The 19,367-nt window shown below is 38.2% G+C and overlaps 1 protein-coding gene across 4 annotated transcripts in view; it reads right to left on the bottom strand.

The window, feature by feature from the left end:
• Window positions 1-19,367, bottom strand: part of pcdh1a (protocadherin 1a) — an 80,594-nt gene that overhangs the window by 53,822 nt on the left and 7,405 nt on the right. For 3 of the 4 annotated variants that reach the window (XM_042009219.1, XM_042009218.1, XM_042009220.1), the window contains 2 exons: window positions 17,740-18,554; window positions 14,762-16,948 (listed from right to left, as the gene is read on the bottom strand). In XM_042009219.1, coding sequence (XP_041865153.1) covers window positions 14,762-16,948; window positions 17,740-18,534 — 2,982 coding nt within the window. In that variant the 5' untranslated portion in view covers window positions 18,535-18,554. Of the gene's footprint in view, window positions 1-14,106; window positions 14,160-14,761; window positions 16,949-17,739; window positions 18,555-19,367 lie in introns of those variants that run through there. The other variant, XM_042009221.1, reaches the window with a different exon arrangement.

Below are 19,367 nucleotides of genomic sequence, written 5' to 3'. Positions count from 1 at the left end.
ACTCAATATAAGACGAATACAGAACAGCCGCTTATAGCTCAGCATGACCATGGCCTCTCTTTCTTCTCTATATGGACCTCCTACAATGAAGTGAAGGCAGCGTGCTGATATAGCACTCTTGGATGCATCACAGGCAGAATTCAACAAACTTTTATTGGCTGAGTGTCTACCCCAACCTGGGCCCTGTAATGAGTACCGTGGCGGTGCTTCCTCAGTAAAAATCTCTCAGTTGGAGGTTAGAAAACACTTTCTTTGGCTCGGAAAGCCTGGTGTGGTTGGCAATCATATTGCATGTTCAGTCCCCCGTGGGTAATGTGTGTAAGCATCCTTCACCAAGTGTAATTAACCTGATCTGTTAGGGGTGTGTAGGTAAGTCTGCAATTACTGCACCTTACTGTGAGATGTGATTCAACTAGTTACTGAATAATAGGAAAGAAGGTGATTCTTTTCATGAGGATCTAGTCTAGTATGCTCTGTTTTACATATAAATACATGTGTTGCTGTACTTAAGCTTTATTATTTTCTTATATATTTCCATTATTTGTTAAAAAAGTTTAAAAACTTTCTTATTATGAATTTCTGGTTTGTTAAAGAGAATATGACCACAGATATCAGTGCAAGGTTCAAGGTTTGTCTAAACTTATGCAAATATGATGTTAATACAATTTTAAAAGTTTGTAAGGTACTCCAGGAGACTAGAAACACCAACAGTTGTTGAAGGATGGAAAATTAGCTTAATGTAATTGCTGTATTACCTCTTATAGGCATGTTGGATTTGTTAAAATGCCCTCTATAGAAAAGAAAGCTTAACATTATCAGAACTGCCATTCAGTGTCAGAAATGTTAATGAAATTCTTTACTGTTCCATTAATTAAATGGGAGCTTTGAAAAAAAAATGGATGTAATCTTTTTGATTCATATGTAAAATGTCAAGCACATCAAAATTAATGAGATTATTTCTTTTTGACAAGTTTCTGCTCTTTCCCTTGCTGTTCTCCCTTGCAAGGTTTCTAATCACAATGCTCACTTTACTGTAGTCATTCCCCCATTCACTAACTCATAATGCTTTTAAAAAATCTTCTTGATAACACCAAATTACTCATTCTCATGGATGAGATGCTGGAATAAAAATCAAGCCCATCAAGACCTTTTTTACATAGCCATTCTTTAATGTGCTAAATTTCCAGGTCAAACACAATGGGGTTTGGATCACGTCATCATTGTCTTTTTTAGGCATCTTATCAGAAAACTCTAAACCAACAAAGGATGTAATAAAAGTAACAACATACATAATGACGTCATTTCACTGCAGCTGTCACTGAAACAGACAAAGTTGTAAATTGGAAAAAAAGTAAAAAAAAAAATGTCACTTTTAAGAGTAAGATAATGAAAGTTTCTCAGCATATCAGCCAAAGTTGGAATAAACCTCATTGGCTCTGGGGATAAATTTGTCACTGGGTATTTATTGACTCCCACTGTGCATGGCAGATTTCTACAGGAGCCCAGAGAATAACCAACCAACTTGAAAAAAAGAATAACTAGTTGAATTAGCTTTTTTTTTTTATTCTTATTTTAGTTTCCATTAGTGTTTGTGTTGGTCTGCTGTCAAAAACAACTTGAATATGTCAATTTGCAGTGGATGGAGTATGTTTTTCTTTGACTAATAAACAGCCCGTCATTCATGAAAAAAATTAAATGCAAAACCTGGCAAATAAATAAATAAATAAATGGTTGGTTGCAGTCTCAAGTCACCCCCTTCCCACAAAGATGCAATTTGAAAAAAAAAACACTAAATCCATATGGCTAAAATGTCGCCACAGGGCTGGCTATACAAAATAAAGAAACTACTGTAGTTTAGATCGTGTTGAAATTTAGATACACTCGAATGATGTGTAGCAAACCTGGGTCTTCTGAGATGGACTCAAGGCTGTTGGCAGCCTTTCCCAGTTGGTAATCTAAATATCCCCCCAGCAAACCTCATAAAAGGCTGCAGTCATGCGGTGAGAATTTAAAGCAAGAGAACGGCAATAACCAGCTCTTTTTTTGCTTCACGTGTCAAAGTATTATTATGTCTTCAATTAAACTGCAGATGCACAGCACATAAGATTAAAAAAAATGTGCTCATTAGAACTAATTTGGGTTTGTCACTTGCTGTTGCTGAAGTTAGAAACAAAGCAAAAAATATGTAAAATAAATGATAACTCTACGTGGTAGGTCACAATAAGAATCATTTCTAAAATGCTAATTAAAACTATTCATTAGGCAATGTTGAATGTGGCAAACGTGTTCTGACAGGCAGATGTTACGCTTCTAAGCACGCACACATCTGCAGTTAATGTTAAAATCATTAAATGTCATAAAAGCCTCCAAAAAGACAAAGACGTTTCAAGTCTTTGTCACAGCAGACCTGTTTCCCACAAGACAAGAACCAAAAATAGCAGCATGTGGCCAAGTCATAGTGATTCACCTTTGACTTGATTTAGGATTTAGAATTTAAACGTCGCTATGAAAAATGTGTCTGGCTCTGGAAGATTTGGGTCAGGCTCATCAAACATAATAAGCGGCACACTAATCACATGAGAGGCAGTATGCAGAAACCTCCCAGCTGTATACAACTGTTTCAATCGAAGGAGAGTGAAAGAGCTCCCATTAGCTAGAAAACACGTTCAAGCAGTTAGAAAAGCCTTAGAGGAATCTCAGCTGGGATCTGTTTATGCCCAATAACGCCTATGTTAGTTCACATTTGTTATGATACTGTGCATCGTGCACTAGTTTTTAAACTAGAAAAAGGAAGATGTAACTGTACAGGGCAGCTGCCACCAAACATCGGTGAGTTCAAGGATGGTAAACATCAACTATGCAGCATAGCAAATCAAATATACTTGTCACTTGAAGCAATGCAATTCCTGTAATCATATCTGACACTGAATGTTTTCTAAGGAACGCATGGTGTTTTAATGACAAATCAAATGAGTTTTATACCATGTGTAACTGGGCACCTTTGTGGCTGACTGGCCTTAAAGGTGTCTGTGGGCAAGAGCACTACCCTAATGGATCTTAATGGGTTTTATGGTGCGCTTCAGGCTTCTAATGGGTTAGTATGTCTGATGGGGATGCTGCTTTCTGGCCCCCCTGGGTCCTGTCTAGGTTCCTAATGTGACCTGAAGAGAATAATACATTATGTCTTGCTGTTTGTCTAAGTAAGAGTTATGGAAAGTGGAGAATTTTGGGCGCTTTAGGAGGGGGTTTAGAATATGTAAGAGCAAAAAAGAAGCCCAGGAGTTAAAGCAGTGGGGGGGGGGAAGAAAAAAAAAAGAAAAAATACCATGGCATATTATTGAGGGACACTTTGGTGCTAAGCTGCTTATTGATAAAAGCACTAATCTGCCTGGCAGAAGGTAAGGAGGCTGGCTTGTGTGGTGATATAATATCTTAGCTACAGGCAATGCCATCAGGGAGCTGAGCCTCCACACAGCTTTACCTAAAGGAGTTATTTCATTTTATTTTATTTTTTACATAAAAGACAGAATCTGACCGTGCGCCTCTCACTGACAGCGCATGAGCCCTAGGAAAAATGAGAGCAGATCATTGTGAACCACTGATTTTTCATCAGACATTTCACCAGACTTGATGGATAGGGAAAGACCATCACTTTTTAGTACATGTATAGACCACTTGCATTACTTTAATTATTTTCCTTCTACATCAAAGAGCAAGTCAGGCTTGCTGGGCTTTTTGATGACATCAAGGGAGCTCATGGTTGGCAGGACTAGCTGCACAGAAAGTTCAGTTACAGTTGCCATTCAGAAGAGACTTTAGTTACAGCTTCACACGCCCTCACTAGATTTTTGCATTATTAAAAGTATCCAACACATTATGACCATATTAATGCTGGCATAATAAAAACAGTACTTATAAAAAGTCCTAATACTGTTATATTAAATATTTGCTGTGCATGGCTGAAAGCTCAGATGGATACAATGAGTAATTATTTAACTAAGACTCATGATGCTTTGTATGCTTGAGGATCATAAGACACAGTGCTAAGACATTTATCTTGGTTGGAGAAATACTTTATCCAGCTGTTGAAATGTTAATCACCTTGTCGAGTTGCATCAGTCCTGCTGAATGATGCCAGTGAAATCTGTTAAAACAACAAGCAAACTGGAGGTAACAAGTGTCACGCCTTGTTAGCACACTTCATTGGCACATCTTCCAACTTTAATAATATCTTGTCTGTGTAAAAGACACCTCCTGCTTCTGTGGAGGACGATGTGCAGACACTTACTAATTTAAGTCTTTGTAGTTAAAGCAACTGAACACAAAGGGATCTTAGGAGAGAAGTTTACCTGCTCATTAATAGTGCTGTACACAGTGAATATTTGAATCACTCCATTCAGCAATTGTTTTTCACCCATTATCCACACCTGCCAATTCTTCATCAAGACTTCCGGCCAAGTAACCTCAAAGGGCCAACACTGATCATTCGGTCCAAGAATGAGGCGTAAATTAAATCAATCCTCGTGTCCTACTTGAATGTATGGCTTACTTATTAAGACAAGCCTGCTAATTGAAGTCATTTGCATTCCATCCATCTCCTTTGCCCTTGCCATGTCAATCATTCCTCTAAAAATGTATTATAAGTATCTTAAATATATGCTTCTTGTGCAGAAAGAAGCCTTTAAATGTTACCTGCAAAGAATTTCTCATCTCTCTAGTTGTTGTTTTTTTTCTGAGGATTGAGTTAATTTATGTTGAATATGTGAGTTGGAATTGATTATGACTTCTTCACTTTATTTTGTAGACGATGCAAATTGGAGGTAAGTACTGCTTATTTTTACTCTCTGTTAAAAAAAGCAAAATCTTGCTTGCTACTGGGGTTATGTCCTTTCCAAAAGGCCAACACTATCACATATAAACACTAAATACATTATACAAATAAATACAATAAAGAATCCAAATTGATAAGAAACCCAAATTTATCATAAAGTATCAATTCTCTTTGCAGAAGAAGAAGGGATCTAATTCCACACTCATTTTAAATCTCAGTCATTTTTAACTTCTGCATCAATTAGATATATTGTTCCTTACAAGTCAATTTACACTTTTCACTGAAGGCCCATAATAAGCAGCCTCCTGCCAGATGTGCGCTTGAGCTGCCGAATATACACGAAGGGTGTTTCAACTTTACTTCATGAATCCATCGATTCAGACTTTTAGCTAGATAAAATTTTAATAGTTTCTCGTTAACTACTTGAAACCCACCAACAAGTGAGGCACTCAACTGGTCAACAAGTGTAAAGCCAGAATTATGCATTTTAATGAACATCATGTACACTAAGTATGTTTTGACTTAAACCACAAGGAATTGGAAAAAATGGCATCAGTCCAAGTTCTGACAGCTGATCAGCCTTTTAAATAATTAAGATGTTGTGGAATGTGGCAATCTTTAAAAAAAATGTGCAAGAAACAGACACCATCAGAGGGGCTAGGGGGAGGGTGCCAAGAAATTGTAATTGTGCTGAGTACAGCAGGTGATGTATGCATCCAGTGTTTCTGCATAAACCTTGATTATTGAGCTGTGCCATCTTTTATACGGTGCAGAGCCAGATTGCAAAGCTGACATCCATCTCCGTCTACTGTAACTCAAGGTAACACACACTTTCTCCATCCTGGCATGATAGCCTACTTCAAAGGATGACTGCAGATGCTATGTGAAAATTTCTGGCTCCTGTTTCCTCCTGCTTAGTGCAGTTTTTAATAGCAATGAGCAGATACAACGATGAAGACACAAATGGGTGGAGTTTAAGAGTGTTAGACAACAGACTGCTATATTTACACAGTGAGGTGATTATTTAACATGCAAAAATATAGTAACTACATTTCTAGTCTATTGCAGTTAAGTCACAAGAAACAAGTGTATAACTTAATGTTGCACACACTTAGCTTTACTTTTCCTCATCCTAAACATTTCTGAAGCAAGTCTTTTTTTTTTTTCTTTTTCTTTTTTCAAAGGTACTGCTGAAATTCAGTGCATCTGGGTTTTTGGATGAGATGTGCTAGTTTGTAGTGTTGCCTCTGGTGTTGTGATGTTGACTATTTCTGTCAGCAAGCTAAATATCAAAAAAAGATGCCTGCCTGTCTGTTATGGATGTTCACAGATTTGGCTGCTGGAGATATATAGCAGCAGTTCCAAAAGGAAGGTCAGGGACAAACTTCGATTTAAAGGAGGATGTGAAGAAAGTGAGTCAGAAAATCAACTACAGAAACCCTAAATACAGCACATGGGATTGTAGAATGAATTGTCAAGGGGGACATATGAACTTTGCTATGTCTATATTATAGCTAATCTGCAACTGATAAATAATTCTACAGACCACTGGTATGAATATTTAAAGAAAATGTTTCCATCTCTCTTTCTTAATAAGATTAGCTATGCCCCTAGTCTGGAACAGTGCTGAACGTTCTTTGTCTTTAATGTCCAGCAACATGCAGTAATTACTAAAAAAGTAAACCCATAATGTAAGAAAGTACTACAGGAAAAGTAAGTACAGTTCAGCCTGACTTGAGATAATTAGAATTGTCATGCTGACAGCTTACCTTGCTTATTTTTTTTCTTATGAATATTCACTTATGCCTGATGCACATATGGCAACATGTAATGCTTGTTCACAACATCCAAATTTAGCAGAAAATAGTCACTACGATGAGAAACTCCAAGGCTGCAAACACAAAAATCTGTAGTCTAAAACTTAATTTAAACACAACCTTTTTACTTGTTTTATTTTTTTAAGTTTATATAAACGTTTTAGATGGACATTTTTCTGTGAAGAATATCCCAAATTGTTTCAGGATGCATGAAGAATACGTTAGGATGCTGTAATTCAATTACTGTCTTCCAGGGGAAGTTGCCAGTTGGGTCTTTGTGCTCACCCATCCCTAAACAAAATGAAATTAAAAGCACATAGTATTTAAATGCAATGCTGCAGCACAAAACAATCAGAGAGCTCTGGAATCCTTGCCATTGTTTTCTAATGGAAAACAAAGCAAGACAGCATGTGCGTAGCTAACATTCAGGAAGGCCTTGTGTGGCATTTAGTGTTTTATTCTATTCAAAACACAACCTGTAAATGACAGTAAGCTTATTGTTGCATCAAAATTGAGTAAACCTACTCTTCTATTGCATATTTTATTATATTTCAGTAACAAAAATACATAAATACTGTATGCATATATTCATCTGTCATTGGTTATCTCACTTTTAAACCCACATAGAAACACAGACACACAAACACAGACAGGATGACATCCACTGCAGCAGGAGTTTTGTGTCATCTTCCTCTCTTTCTATTCAACATCAGACAGACATATTCAGACACAACCTCCTCCCTTTTTCTTGTCTTTATTTGTCATTCTTCTTCTGCCCCCGCTGCAGCTCACATGACCTTATCACCTGTCTACCAGGGTGCTCGTCATCATCAATTAGTCCCAGTTTTTGTAGAGGGCAGCTCACTGCCAGGCTGTGATACCTTTCTGCTTTAGCAGTTTGGCCAGTCTTCTTGTTATATACCTGTCAGTGACACTGTCTGCACAATTTCTTTGTCTGTTTGATATATATATACTGTATATGTCTGCAACAACTACCAGTTGTTGTCCTGCCTGTCTGTCGGTATGCTCTGTGTGTCCCTCCTCAAAGTTGAGGACTATGAGGGTGAAATGTTTTCACCCACAGGTGTCTGCATTCAAGTCCAACTTCCTGTGACAGTCACCTGAATGTTGAAAGCATGATCTAGACACTGTAGTATGGAGCTCAGAGACCCAGTATTTATGGAAGGACGTGGGAGGAAAGAAAGATGATGTGAGGGGCGTCATGGCAAACAAGTATACTGTGTACATTTTTTTTTTTTTTTTTTTGCTCATGTTATGTGCTTTTAAAGCAGAGGGTTCCAAGTTAAAAAAAAATAAATAAATAAAATAAAAAGACTTAAACCTATGAAAGCTTATTCCTTAAAATGTGCTCCTGTCATCGCTGTGACTATGTTTGATCCAGCCATGCCCTCAAGGCTGGATCAAAGAACCACACATCCATTACTTGTAACACAGCCTTCCAGTGTTCATTTCCTTGTCACAAACATCACATGATCTAAGCCTGACTGAAATGCTGCATTTCCTTCATGAGGCTTTTACTTGGTGTTTTAAATGTATACATGTTGCTTCAACTGTACTAAAGTAATTGCATTTTCCAATGTATCGAAATGCTGTGTTTAAATTCAGCTTAAACAGATGATAGACCACACAGTAATTAACGCAAAACCAAGGTAATGTCACTAACTGATTCAGCTGATAGGATATAAATGTGTGAGTTGTGCTTTTCTAAAAAAAAAAAAAAAAAAAATCACAAAAGTGCTTGTACATATTTTTTTTTTTTTTTTAAATACATTTGAAAACAACACTAAGATGTGAAATGGCAGCAGTTTCAGAGACTAAACAATGCATTGCATTCTTTTTGTATAATGCAGCCCCAATACAATATACTGAATCATGCTTTGCCACTATATAACAGTAAGCAAAACAAGCTATGGGCAGGGTGAATTACTCCAGCAATACCACACTTTCCTGCTTACCTTCCCTTTCTGGGTAATCAGCCAGGGGAAATACGTGCCACACATAGAACTGTGAGCCTGCAAGTGTCTGTATGTGTGTCTCATCTGAAAGATACTGGAAGGCAGACTGGAAACAGAGATAGGAAAAGATAGGGAAAATAAGTCTGCACTGAAATGTAGAAGACATATCTTCAATGATTTCTAGGTTACACTGGTCTTGAGTAGAAGTCAGAGAGAATAATGTGTCACATTCTTGTAGAACAAGTGCAAATTTTGCCTCCGGCCTCATCTGAAATACACCTCTGCTGACTTCAAACAGCTGTATTGAACTAAATTGGGCTAATCCCAGCTCAAAGGGATGCCTAAAGTTCACAAAGTGTGGGCCCTGCTTAACAAAGAAGCAGGTTAATTAAGGCTCACACTGACTCACTAACCTTCTCCCCGCTCTTAGAATCCACTGCATTGGCTTTAGGTAACCACAAACAAAAATGAAAATGAACGAGTAGCCCCGAGCAGGACCACAGTTATTCATTGTGGATGAATAAAGCATTTAAAATTATTTGCATACAAAGAACGCATTTACAGCTTTTAAAACTGGGATGATTACTGTGTTGCACACGACCCTCCATGTTTCACATCACTTACTTTTGTCCAAATATAAAACTCTCATTAAGTGAAGGTGTGAAAAAAGGTGTCGGCTCTTAGACCCAACAGGGCTAATTATCAGCTCTAATGATGAAGGTGAGTCACTGGTTTCCTTAACAATCATCCTGCAATATTACAAGTTCAAGGGTGATGAGGGAGAAACTAGAACAATATACACACCTCAGGCTTTCTTCTTCTGCTCAGTTAAACTCAGTTTTTCTAAATATGACAATGCATGTGTATCAACATGAAGCAACCCTATAAAACACACTTTGGACCAGCTTGGATTTAAGGTGGCTGAAAAATCTTAAAGCATCACTACTAAGGAAACACATTAAAACACCCAGGGAACATGGAACTAAAGAAAACAAATATATTGATCTGACAACATTGTCCTGAAAGTAAACACAACACTCACAAAAAAAATTGTCTAGAAAAGTAAATATAAAATCATGACTCAAATAGCAAGACAGCAGGTGCAGTTTTCCTGGGACTTCCAAGGACATGCTTGTTTTTCAGTTCTTTTCAACTTTAGAAGCTATAGAAGTTACTGTCTTACCAGTAATGTGTGAAATTGAGCTAAGTATGAGTGTTTTTTTGTTGTTATTTTGTTTTGTTTTGTTTTCTCATGCAAAAAGAATAATTCATCTGCAGATGTTCAGATGTTTCCATTTATATTTGAACATCATACTGAAGAGTCTGCATTGTAATCATGGATAAGTAGCTTTCATTTAGCCTGACATATAGAAATTTAACAAGTTGTGTCCATGCAGAGGTCATACAATATGTACAGCATACAGCTTTTCTCAAATATAAAATTGCAGGTTCTAACTGCACTAGGTTTGCTCATGATATATGCTTATATTTCCTTTTTTCCATGTCCATGTAAAGTCTCAGTTGGTTCAACTGTTGCAGATTGACTCTAACATGTTCCCTCTTTTCTGTGCTGCAGCAGTTTCAGTAAAAGTGATGTTCAGCATTTATTAGTTTTCCATGAAGAGTTACCACCAATAATTTCCATTAAGGAATTTAGGGGATTTTTTAATTTTTATTAGAAATCAGTAATTGTGACATAGACATACTATAGCACATTTAAAGGCTCACAACAAGATAAGGCACCATGCCAGGCTAACAACAATCAGTTTGGTTGGTTTATTACCTAGTTTTCTGTTGTCTGTAACACTTCCTTTGTTGTCTGTGTGCTTTGCAGAGCTGTTAGTTGCATACAGTTATTGTGCAGGTGTCAAACTGAGGAAAATGCTTTCTTAATTTTCAGTATGGAGGTCTATCTACATGTGCTTGTCAAAGTCTATCAAGCATTCTAAGCCACAATATACTAATTATAAACTTTCACTGCACCAAAGTTGAAAAGGTAATTAGTGTTCACGTTTGTGTACAGATTATGTCTTTACAATAAGTATACCATAGGATGACTTTAATAGGAAGTTTCTTTAATAATACTTTAATAATGCAGGGACAGCTATTACCTAGCTTTGTCTTCTTGTATTAACTTCACAGCACACAAAGCATTGTATATTATAGATTTATTCAGTCCAGGATATTGCTATGCATATTTTTTTCTTTGAAATCTAAATTTTCTTGGATGTAAATCTCTGTCCAGGCTCAATAACGGAATTGTGGCTCACACCTGAGAATGGTTTAACTTGCCAAGACCCTGAGGAAAATTCCCAGTGTCCCCACTTTAATTACAATATTACCCAAACAGGTGCAGGCAGTATGAAAGGAACGGTAAAGACCTCTATTATGATTCAACACAGGAGAGTTACAGCACCTTAGAAATGAGTCTGGTCTTTTTTTTTTTTTTTCTGTGCTGGTTGGTTTTTACTATTTACAGTACTTAACTTTGTTTTGTTTTTTCCTCTAAATTTAGTATCTTAAACATAAAATTTGTGTATAACCCCTGACAAATGACCACAAAGGAACGGAGTCTCTTTACTGGCCTCAAACTGGCACAATGCTTTGCTTTTCGCCTGTGACGCAGAAGTGCTCTATTTGCAAAGAGGATTTGGAGCGGCTGGCAGAAAAAGAACTATCCATGGTACTGAATTTCATTGGTTCTAGACACATACAGTACATGACAACCGCTGGCTAAGTCTGCATAAGACATGCTTTTTTTCTTTATTTGTTGGGAGACAAGGGCTTTATGGGGAAAAAAATCAACAAAATAAAATCTATTTTTAACACATTTTTACTGTAGAAAAATATGTATTTCTCTGACCAAGCTTATTCTACTGTCATTAGGGGATGTATGCTTGTCATACAATATAATATCCCAGAAATGGCATTTTAGGAATCCTGTGCTTAAGTGGGTTAATCTAAAGCAATTACAAAGACGGAAATTTCTCTACAGAGTCTTGGGAGAAGATCAAAATGTTTCTAAATTGATAGCAGAACCAGCTCCCAGTATAGGGAAACAAAACAAAGAAATGCCTTGCACTTATAGCTGGCATGTGCTTTGATAGTACTGTGATCTATTTAGGACATCTTTCACAGCTGTTAGGGCTTAGGCACCCTCAACAATCCTTTATTAGATATACAGTATTTAAATATTCTATTATTTAGCCTTAGGCTGTTCTCAAAGCCAGCATTTATAGGAGGACATATTTTGACACAATATAAATCATTGTCTGATAAAAATTAAATAATTTTAGAATGAAGAACTAAACGAAGAACTAAAAATGCAGTACAAACATGTTTAAAAGAATTAAAAAAAATAAGAACATCACCTCTTTTAACCAATTAAATAAGAACCTGCCAACAAAAAAAGCTACGTGAGTATTTTGCAGCTAGAAACAAGTTATTTAACCCTTACTGATGAGTGAGTATCTCTTCTTTCATCCTGGTGTTGTGAAAAAGATGTTATTATATTTCAGAATTCTTCAAATAAAACAACTTAGAAGACTGTGTGTACAAGGTGGAGTTAAGAATTTTTACTATAAAAATGCATGGAAAGATGGTGTTGAAAAAAAGATTTGAGAATGAAAAGTGGTCAGAGGAAAGTCTTTGGGTGGAAATTAATGTTGTGATATTGCATTAGTAAACTGTAATGATGCCATTGTGGCGAATATTGTTTATTATAAATTTGCGATACTGTAATCATAACTTGCATGACATACTTTTCTGCAACCTTAACTCTAGTTAAAAAAAAAAACATTTGCACAAGAACACATAGATAACAAAGTTACATGATCATCATTTGTGAGGAAACTGCAACTGAAGCTTCAAAAATTTGGAAAAAAAAAAGAAAAAAAGAACAAGCTTTTTTGTGTTCATAATCAGTAAACACATAACTATTAATCATAAAAATATGAAGCGCACTGCTGTACAAACCTAAACATCTGACCACATTCCAAATGAAAAGCTATTGTCGAAAGCAGCACAGTTAATTACAGCAAGGGCACCACTCTACATCTGTCACTTCACTTGGCAGTTCCTTTAATTATATATTTTGGTCAATCTGTTCTTCCTGATGTGAGAGGGGATGCCATACATGAGACAACATCTGCTGAGGTATGTCACATGAGTTTCAGCATCTGTCTATGTTTTTACGCAGCCTGTCAATCATTCGAGTCACGTCTCATACACATTTATGTTATATTGAGAAACTACATACTAAATACTGTCAAGCGCTGAGAGCTTACAGCTGTGCAGCAGTTACAATTAACAGTCTTCCACTAAGCAGCAAGTCCACACACAAATGCTGAGATTGGCACTACACACAAAAACCCAGACACACCCCGTGGCTTGCAGTCATTTTGGTCCCTTTTGCTGTCCGTCAAAAAGACAGTGGTGAATGTTCTCTAAACTGACTCCACCCACAAAGGCTTGTGATCACCTAAGCTGTCAGCTAGCATCTGCTGAAAGTACCAACCAGTCAACTGTAAGACTGGCTCTGAAGATATCTCCACAGAAAATGTGTCACCTACACGTGTTCAGAACTCAGCAGCATGCTTTCCCCTTCTATTTTTGCTAATTTTTATGTGGCAAACGTTATCAGTAAAGCCTTGGAGAGTGTCAAACTGTTTTGTACTAGTGACATGGTGATGTGGGAAGCTTCATGAAAGCTCATGTCAACTTGTGTTGGATGAAAATAAATTGTATACATCAGTGGCAAACATTTTCAGCACCAAATAATAGCCACCCTTTGAATACTGCTGCAGCAACATGAATGTAGAATTGTTAGATCTAGTCGTTGTGTGATTCACAAACATATCACTCAGTGAAGTTCAGAGGTGTCAGTCATGTTAGGTTGCTAATCACACCCTGCATCTGTGGTTGTTGTGAAAAGCCCCGGTGCAATAACAGCTTTACAGCTGGGGGTTCTTTGAAGTTATATGATGCAGATTTGACCTGTAATGTTGTTTTTTTTAATTTATTTATTTATTTATGTTTCATGAGCTTTGAATATATATTTTTTAAATAAATAAAATTATTAAAAAAAAAAAAAAAGGCAGATCAGTTTCAATAGCTCAAGCATTGTGGTCTAAATGAGGGGGATCAAGACATTTGGACATTTTTAGGTATTATATGGCACGTTATTCTATTTAAGGATAATAGTAGTCTGCCTAATCCCCTTCGGCACAACACACACAAAACACACATTTATACAAGCATATTCACACTGTTGTAAATGACACAGAAACCTAGAGACACACTAGCTTTCTATCCCTAGACTCTACATTTTTTCTGTTTGTAATCCCCTCTGAGTCTATTAATATTTCTGTTTCCATGGCGATTTGAGTCTTGCCAAATGCTGTACAGATAAGAGGAGATAAGAGCATAAGGAGCAGAGAGATAAGAGCAAGTGACCTGTGGTGATCAGAACACTGGAGGTCAGGCAGGAGAGAGGAAGTAAGTAACAGAGAAATGGACCTTGCCTGCTCAATTCGACTGTCACAAAAAAAAAAGAAAGAAAGAAAAAGAAGTCTTTAGTAATAAGCCTTTAGTAACATTACAAATGGACACAAACTATGTGTCTAATTTAACCCCCAGAGAAGTTACATTAGAGCGAAGCAGCATGTCACTGAAATTAATATCAGGAGACAAAATCTATGTCATCGCTTCGGTATTTAATTCCTGTTGTGTTTTTGTTATTCAAGTGTTCGTGTTCTGTGGCATCCAAGAAAATGCTGTTTTATATCAGCTTACATATATTTAAGCTGGGAGTAGATATGGTTTTCTCACACTGCAAACTGTTCTGCTATGAATGACACTGAAAATAAAAAAGAAATGACAGTAACGGATGTGCAATAAATTTTTAAGTATCATTTAGCATTTTTACAGTCCAGACTGATGGGACTACTGTAGAAATTTTATACTGTTTCTATAATTTAAGTAAATCAGAGCCAGTTATTGGATCTGATAACAAAGTGCCAAGAGTCGTTGTCTCTTTTTTCTCTCACCTAAAGCAATGCAGCACCGTAAACATCATCTACTTACATGACATAACCAGTAAACAGCAGCTGCGTTTTTTATTTTTGGGTTAACTTTACCTGTTTGTTGTTATACTTCTGTTGGCTGGTCTTATAGCTGTAATCAGAGTACTGGTCTGAGCCGGTTGAGTTGTCGTCTCCTCCTGTTCCTACAAAGGTGTTGGCTGCGGGGAGGTCCTGGACGGCCTGGTGCTTCTGAGAGGCTGATGGGGATTGGGCTTGCAGCTGGATGGATGGTAAGGGGGAGTTGGAGCGGTAGTGCCTGCCTATATCAGGGCTTCCTGGTGAATATGTTAAGGGCAGGTGTATCCTGGGGCTATCATTGACTCCATCAAGGTTAAACTTGAGACTTTTTTGAAGGCTGACCTCTTCATCTTCCCCTAGTGGTTTGGGGGATTTCTGAGGTTTGCCTTTCCTTCCTCGCTTCCCTTTAGCATTTTTTGGTGCCTGCTTGGGTGCATACAAGTCTTTTGTTTCCTTTTTGCCAGCCTGATAGCCACTCTTTGTTTCTCTTTGGATACGGTGTCGGATGAATACCACCACCAAGATCAACATGACAACTCCTGCCACTCCGGCAAGGCTTCCAAACAAAATGTTACTACGCTGTGCAGCAAAACCACTGTCAGGATCACCAGCAATGTCTCTGTCTAGTGGAGTGTAAAGACTGTGTCCAACTAAGGCTTCTACTAAGCTGACATTTGAAATGGTTTCATTGACATAGATGTGAACCAGGGCAGTGGCATGGCGTGTAGGCTTCCCCCTGTCACTCACTCGAACCACCAGACGATGTAGTCCACCGTGCTTGCGAGTCATCTCCTTTGCCAGAGTGATCTCTCCGGTGGAGGGGGAGATGCGAAATAATTGGTAAGGGTTTCCTCCAGCAATACTGAAAATGAGCTCTGCATTAGGTCCACTGTCCAGGTCCTCAGCCTCCACTACCTCAACATGGCTATCTGGGGAAGCAAGCGGTGACAAACGTCTGAAGGAGGAGTTAGAGGGCTTAGTGATGACAGGATCATTGTCATTTTCATCCAATACATTGATGGTAACACCCACATATGAAGATCTGGGTGGTTCGCCTCCATCCACTGCTTTTAGACGGAATGTGTAGCTACTTTCTTTCTCCCTGTCAAAGGAGATGCTTGAGAGAATGGTGCCAGTTCCATTTTGAACAACAAACTTGCCCCCATCAGGTTCTACAGAGAGGTGAACTCGAGCATTCTCACCCTTATCCATATCTAGGACTGTCACCATACCAACTGCACTGAGGGGGGGCATGTTTTCCAAAACTGAGAAGCTATAGCCACTAAGCATGAACTTGGGGTCATTGTCATTGCGGTCAAGAACTTTTATCACAACAGTTGCTGTTCCTTTATGAACAGGTGAGCCTTTATCTGCTGCAGTGACCCGAAATTCATATCGCTCTTTATGTTCACGATCAAGCGGGCTTCGGGCTCTCACTTCACCTGTGTTTGGGTCAATCTCAAACAAACCTTTGATGGTTGAGTCTGCCACAATATTATAGAGAAGTTCAGCATTAGTGCCGCTGTCAGCATCTGAAGCAGTAACGTCCAAAACCTTTTCCCCTGGTTGGTTTTCTTCAGCAAAGTCAACCTCAAACAAGGTCGGGGAAAATATTGGGGAATTATCATTCATGTCAGTCACCTGCACTTTTAAGGAGTTTGTACTGGAGAGTGCTGGGTTTCCAGAATCCACAGCAACAATCTCTACTCTGTAATCCCTGACTCTTTCATAGTCAAGTGGAGTTGTGGTCTGTAGGAAATATTTCCTCTTGTTGTCACTGGTTGAGTCGCTGGCCGGGCGTAGCTGAAAGGGCACATCTCCTGCTACCACACAAGTAACCACAGCATTTTCTCCTTCATCTTTGTCAGACACTTGCACCAAAGCAACAGCTGTCCCTACAGGCATGTCCTCTGAAATATTAGCCACTCCTTCACTGTGAGTTACAAGACCAATCCCACGGATCTCCACAGCTGGAGCATTGTCATTCTGATCAGTCACCTCAATGGTTACAAATGTCTTAGAGCTTTTAGATTGTGGACCCTTATCCCTCGCCACCACATAGAAGGACAAGCTGTTGATTTCTTCCCTGTCCAGTGCTCCTTTCACATAGATAATGCCGGTAGATCGATCAATTCGTAAGAGTTTTGGCACCGGGTCTACTGCTTGGTGAAGGGTGTATTCAATTTCTCCGTTAGGGCCCATGTCTGAGTCATCTGCTTTGACCTGAAATCAAAACACAGTCTGTGGTTAAAGGCGTGAATTACATGCAGCAAATTGGGGTTAGATCTAAAGAAAACCCATGTAGGATTTTCTGCACTAATAATTGGTCACTGAATGAATGAATTATTTAATCAAGGGGAGTCTGATCGCTTCAAAGCACAGCATGCTCACTTTATTTAGGAACATTTCTTTATTGCCTTTCCTCTTTGCTTCTGATAGTTATGTCACTGCTGCCATTCCTCTTTTTTTCCCTCTCTAGATTACCAGGAGAACATATGGGAAGATATTAGGGATGCTATTTTTTTATGACAGTTAGTGAAGATTTCCCAGCAGTATGCTGAGAAAATCCTACACAGAGCATCTTACACCCACACTGTGACATTGTGTTACTTACTCTGTTTCGCAAGTATAATAGCACAAAAAAGCAATAAGCAGCTTAATTACCTATAAAAGGATAATATGCTAAATCTCTGATACTTATAATCTAAATTAAAAATGCATGCAAGTACTAAAACAACTTGCATATAACTTTTTTTCAGAAGAAAAACAGTGAGCCCACAGTAAGAATGGCTTTAGTTTTTTAAAAACTGCACTGCTGGATATGAACATATCTTTGAAAAGGTTTTACACACTGTCACTTCCCAAAGACTATATTAATGATAGAAAATGGAATATATAAAAGCCATAATTGTAAAAAAAGAGATGAAAACAATCCTAAATTTCATACATTGACAAGGAACAAAACATTTAATTACATTTTACATTTGCATTTGATGTCATGTTAAGTATCTTACCTGCAGCACCGAGTGGCCTACTGGACTATTTTCCAAAACTTCTGCTTCGTAAGAGGACTTTTCAAACTTGGGGGAGTTGTCATTAACATCAGTCACAACCACTCTCAGTAAAGCACTGCTGTAGCGCTGAGGGTTCCCTCCATCCACTGCTTTGATGGTGAGGTCATAAGAATCCTTTAACTCGCGATCTAGGTTGCCGAGGACAATGAGCTGTGGGAGCTTCCCTCCCCTGTCATCAGCCACTTGTAAACCAAATAGGGTTGCTGCATCTGGCCCTGCAGTCAGTGCGTAGTCAGCCACTCCATTCCTGTCTGAATCCCTGTCTGTAGCTAGAGGTATGGAGAATAATGCCCCCATGATTGTGTTTTCAGGGACTGAGATAGTGAGCACAGAAGAGGGAAACTGTGGGGTGTTGTCATTGATATCCTGTACCTCAATGCGTCCTTCAATAAGTCGTGGGCTCTGGTTTTGTATCAGATCTGTCACAGATACTTCAAATTCCAGGTAACAGGGCTTGCCCTTAACCAAGGAACGGCAGTCCCTCAGGGTCTCTCTGTCTATGGGAATCTCTGTTGTGAAAATGTCTCCTGTCTTTCCATCAACGCGAAGATAAGGGGCGCCCACCTCTAGCTTGTAGAGGTGACCTGAATCTGGCAGTCCCTGGTCTGCAGCCAGGCTACCAATAAGAGTGTTGGGAGGCTGCTCCTCCTGGACTCGGTACAGGATACTGCCTTCAGCAGGGCCACAGTGCAGCACCACGACCCAAAACAGTACTACTCGTAAATTTAGTTCCATTAGGTCATCAGACGATCTGCCTGTAAAATGACAAAAGAAAAACAAAAAAAAATCTGGGTCAAGATAATTACAACTCCTTTTAGAAAATCTTCTTCAAGACCTCCTAAAACCCAAGTCCCACATCTAGCAAGTTCCACTGGCAAAGATAACATAAGGTTTATATTAAAGTAAAATCATGCAGTCAACAACAGCAACTCTTGGTGAACACAGATTAGCATTTATTAGTCATCAGTGAGAGGAAAAAAAAGAAAGAAAAAGTTCATTATATTGCTGTTTTGTAGTTGTGCTGCTCTGAAATGATTTATTTGGTCTACAAGTTTCAAAAAACCTACAGCAGGCCTCAGGGCAACAAAAAAGAGCTGCTTGAAGAAATAAAAAGAAATGCAATAACAACCAGATCCCACCATTTTTTTTTTGTTGTTTTTTTTTATTTATTTATTTTATTTATTCATTTTTTGCTTTCCCGCTTCAAGAGTTTCAACAAATATCTCTGCTTTATGAATTTCATGCAGGAATTAATGTTGGAACATGAAATTATATCTTGTGAGCCCCCACATAAAGCAAACTAGAAGGCCAGTGTGGATTGTTTCAGCTGAGTAATCAAATAAAAATGTAATACAAAATCTTACAACCTAAGAGACTCATTATTTCTGTATTATGCTATTAGACACTGAGCATGGAAGCAAAGCAACTCTAAAATAACCTATAGTATAAAATCTACCCTGAAGAACAAATCCTTTCTAAATTGCCAAGATATTGTCCGTTCAGAGAGATTAGCTGTTTCATGCATTTTGTTACTAGAAAGGCCTTTAAGGGCTTGCATACTATTTTTT

Source organism: Melanotaenia boesemani, chromosome 15 (assembly GCF_017639745.1).
Source record: "Melanotaenia boesemani isolate fMelBoe1 chromosome 15, fMelBoe1.pri, whole genome shotgun sequence".
Taxonomy (NCBI): Eukaryota; Metazoa; Chordata; class Actinopteri; order Atheriniformes; family Melanotaeniidae; genus Melanotaenia; species Melanotaenia boesemani.
Note: the sequence above shows the minus strand (reverse complement) of the source record. Positions and strands in the feature narration are given on the sequence as shown.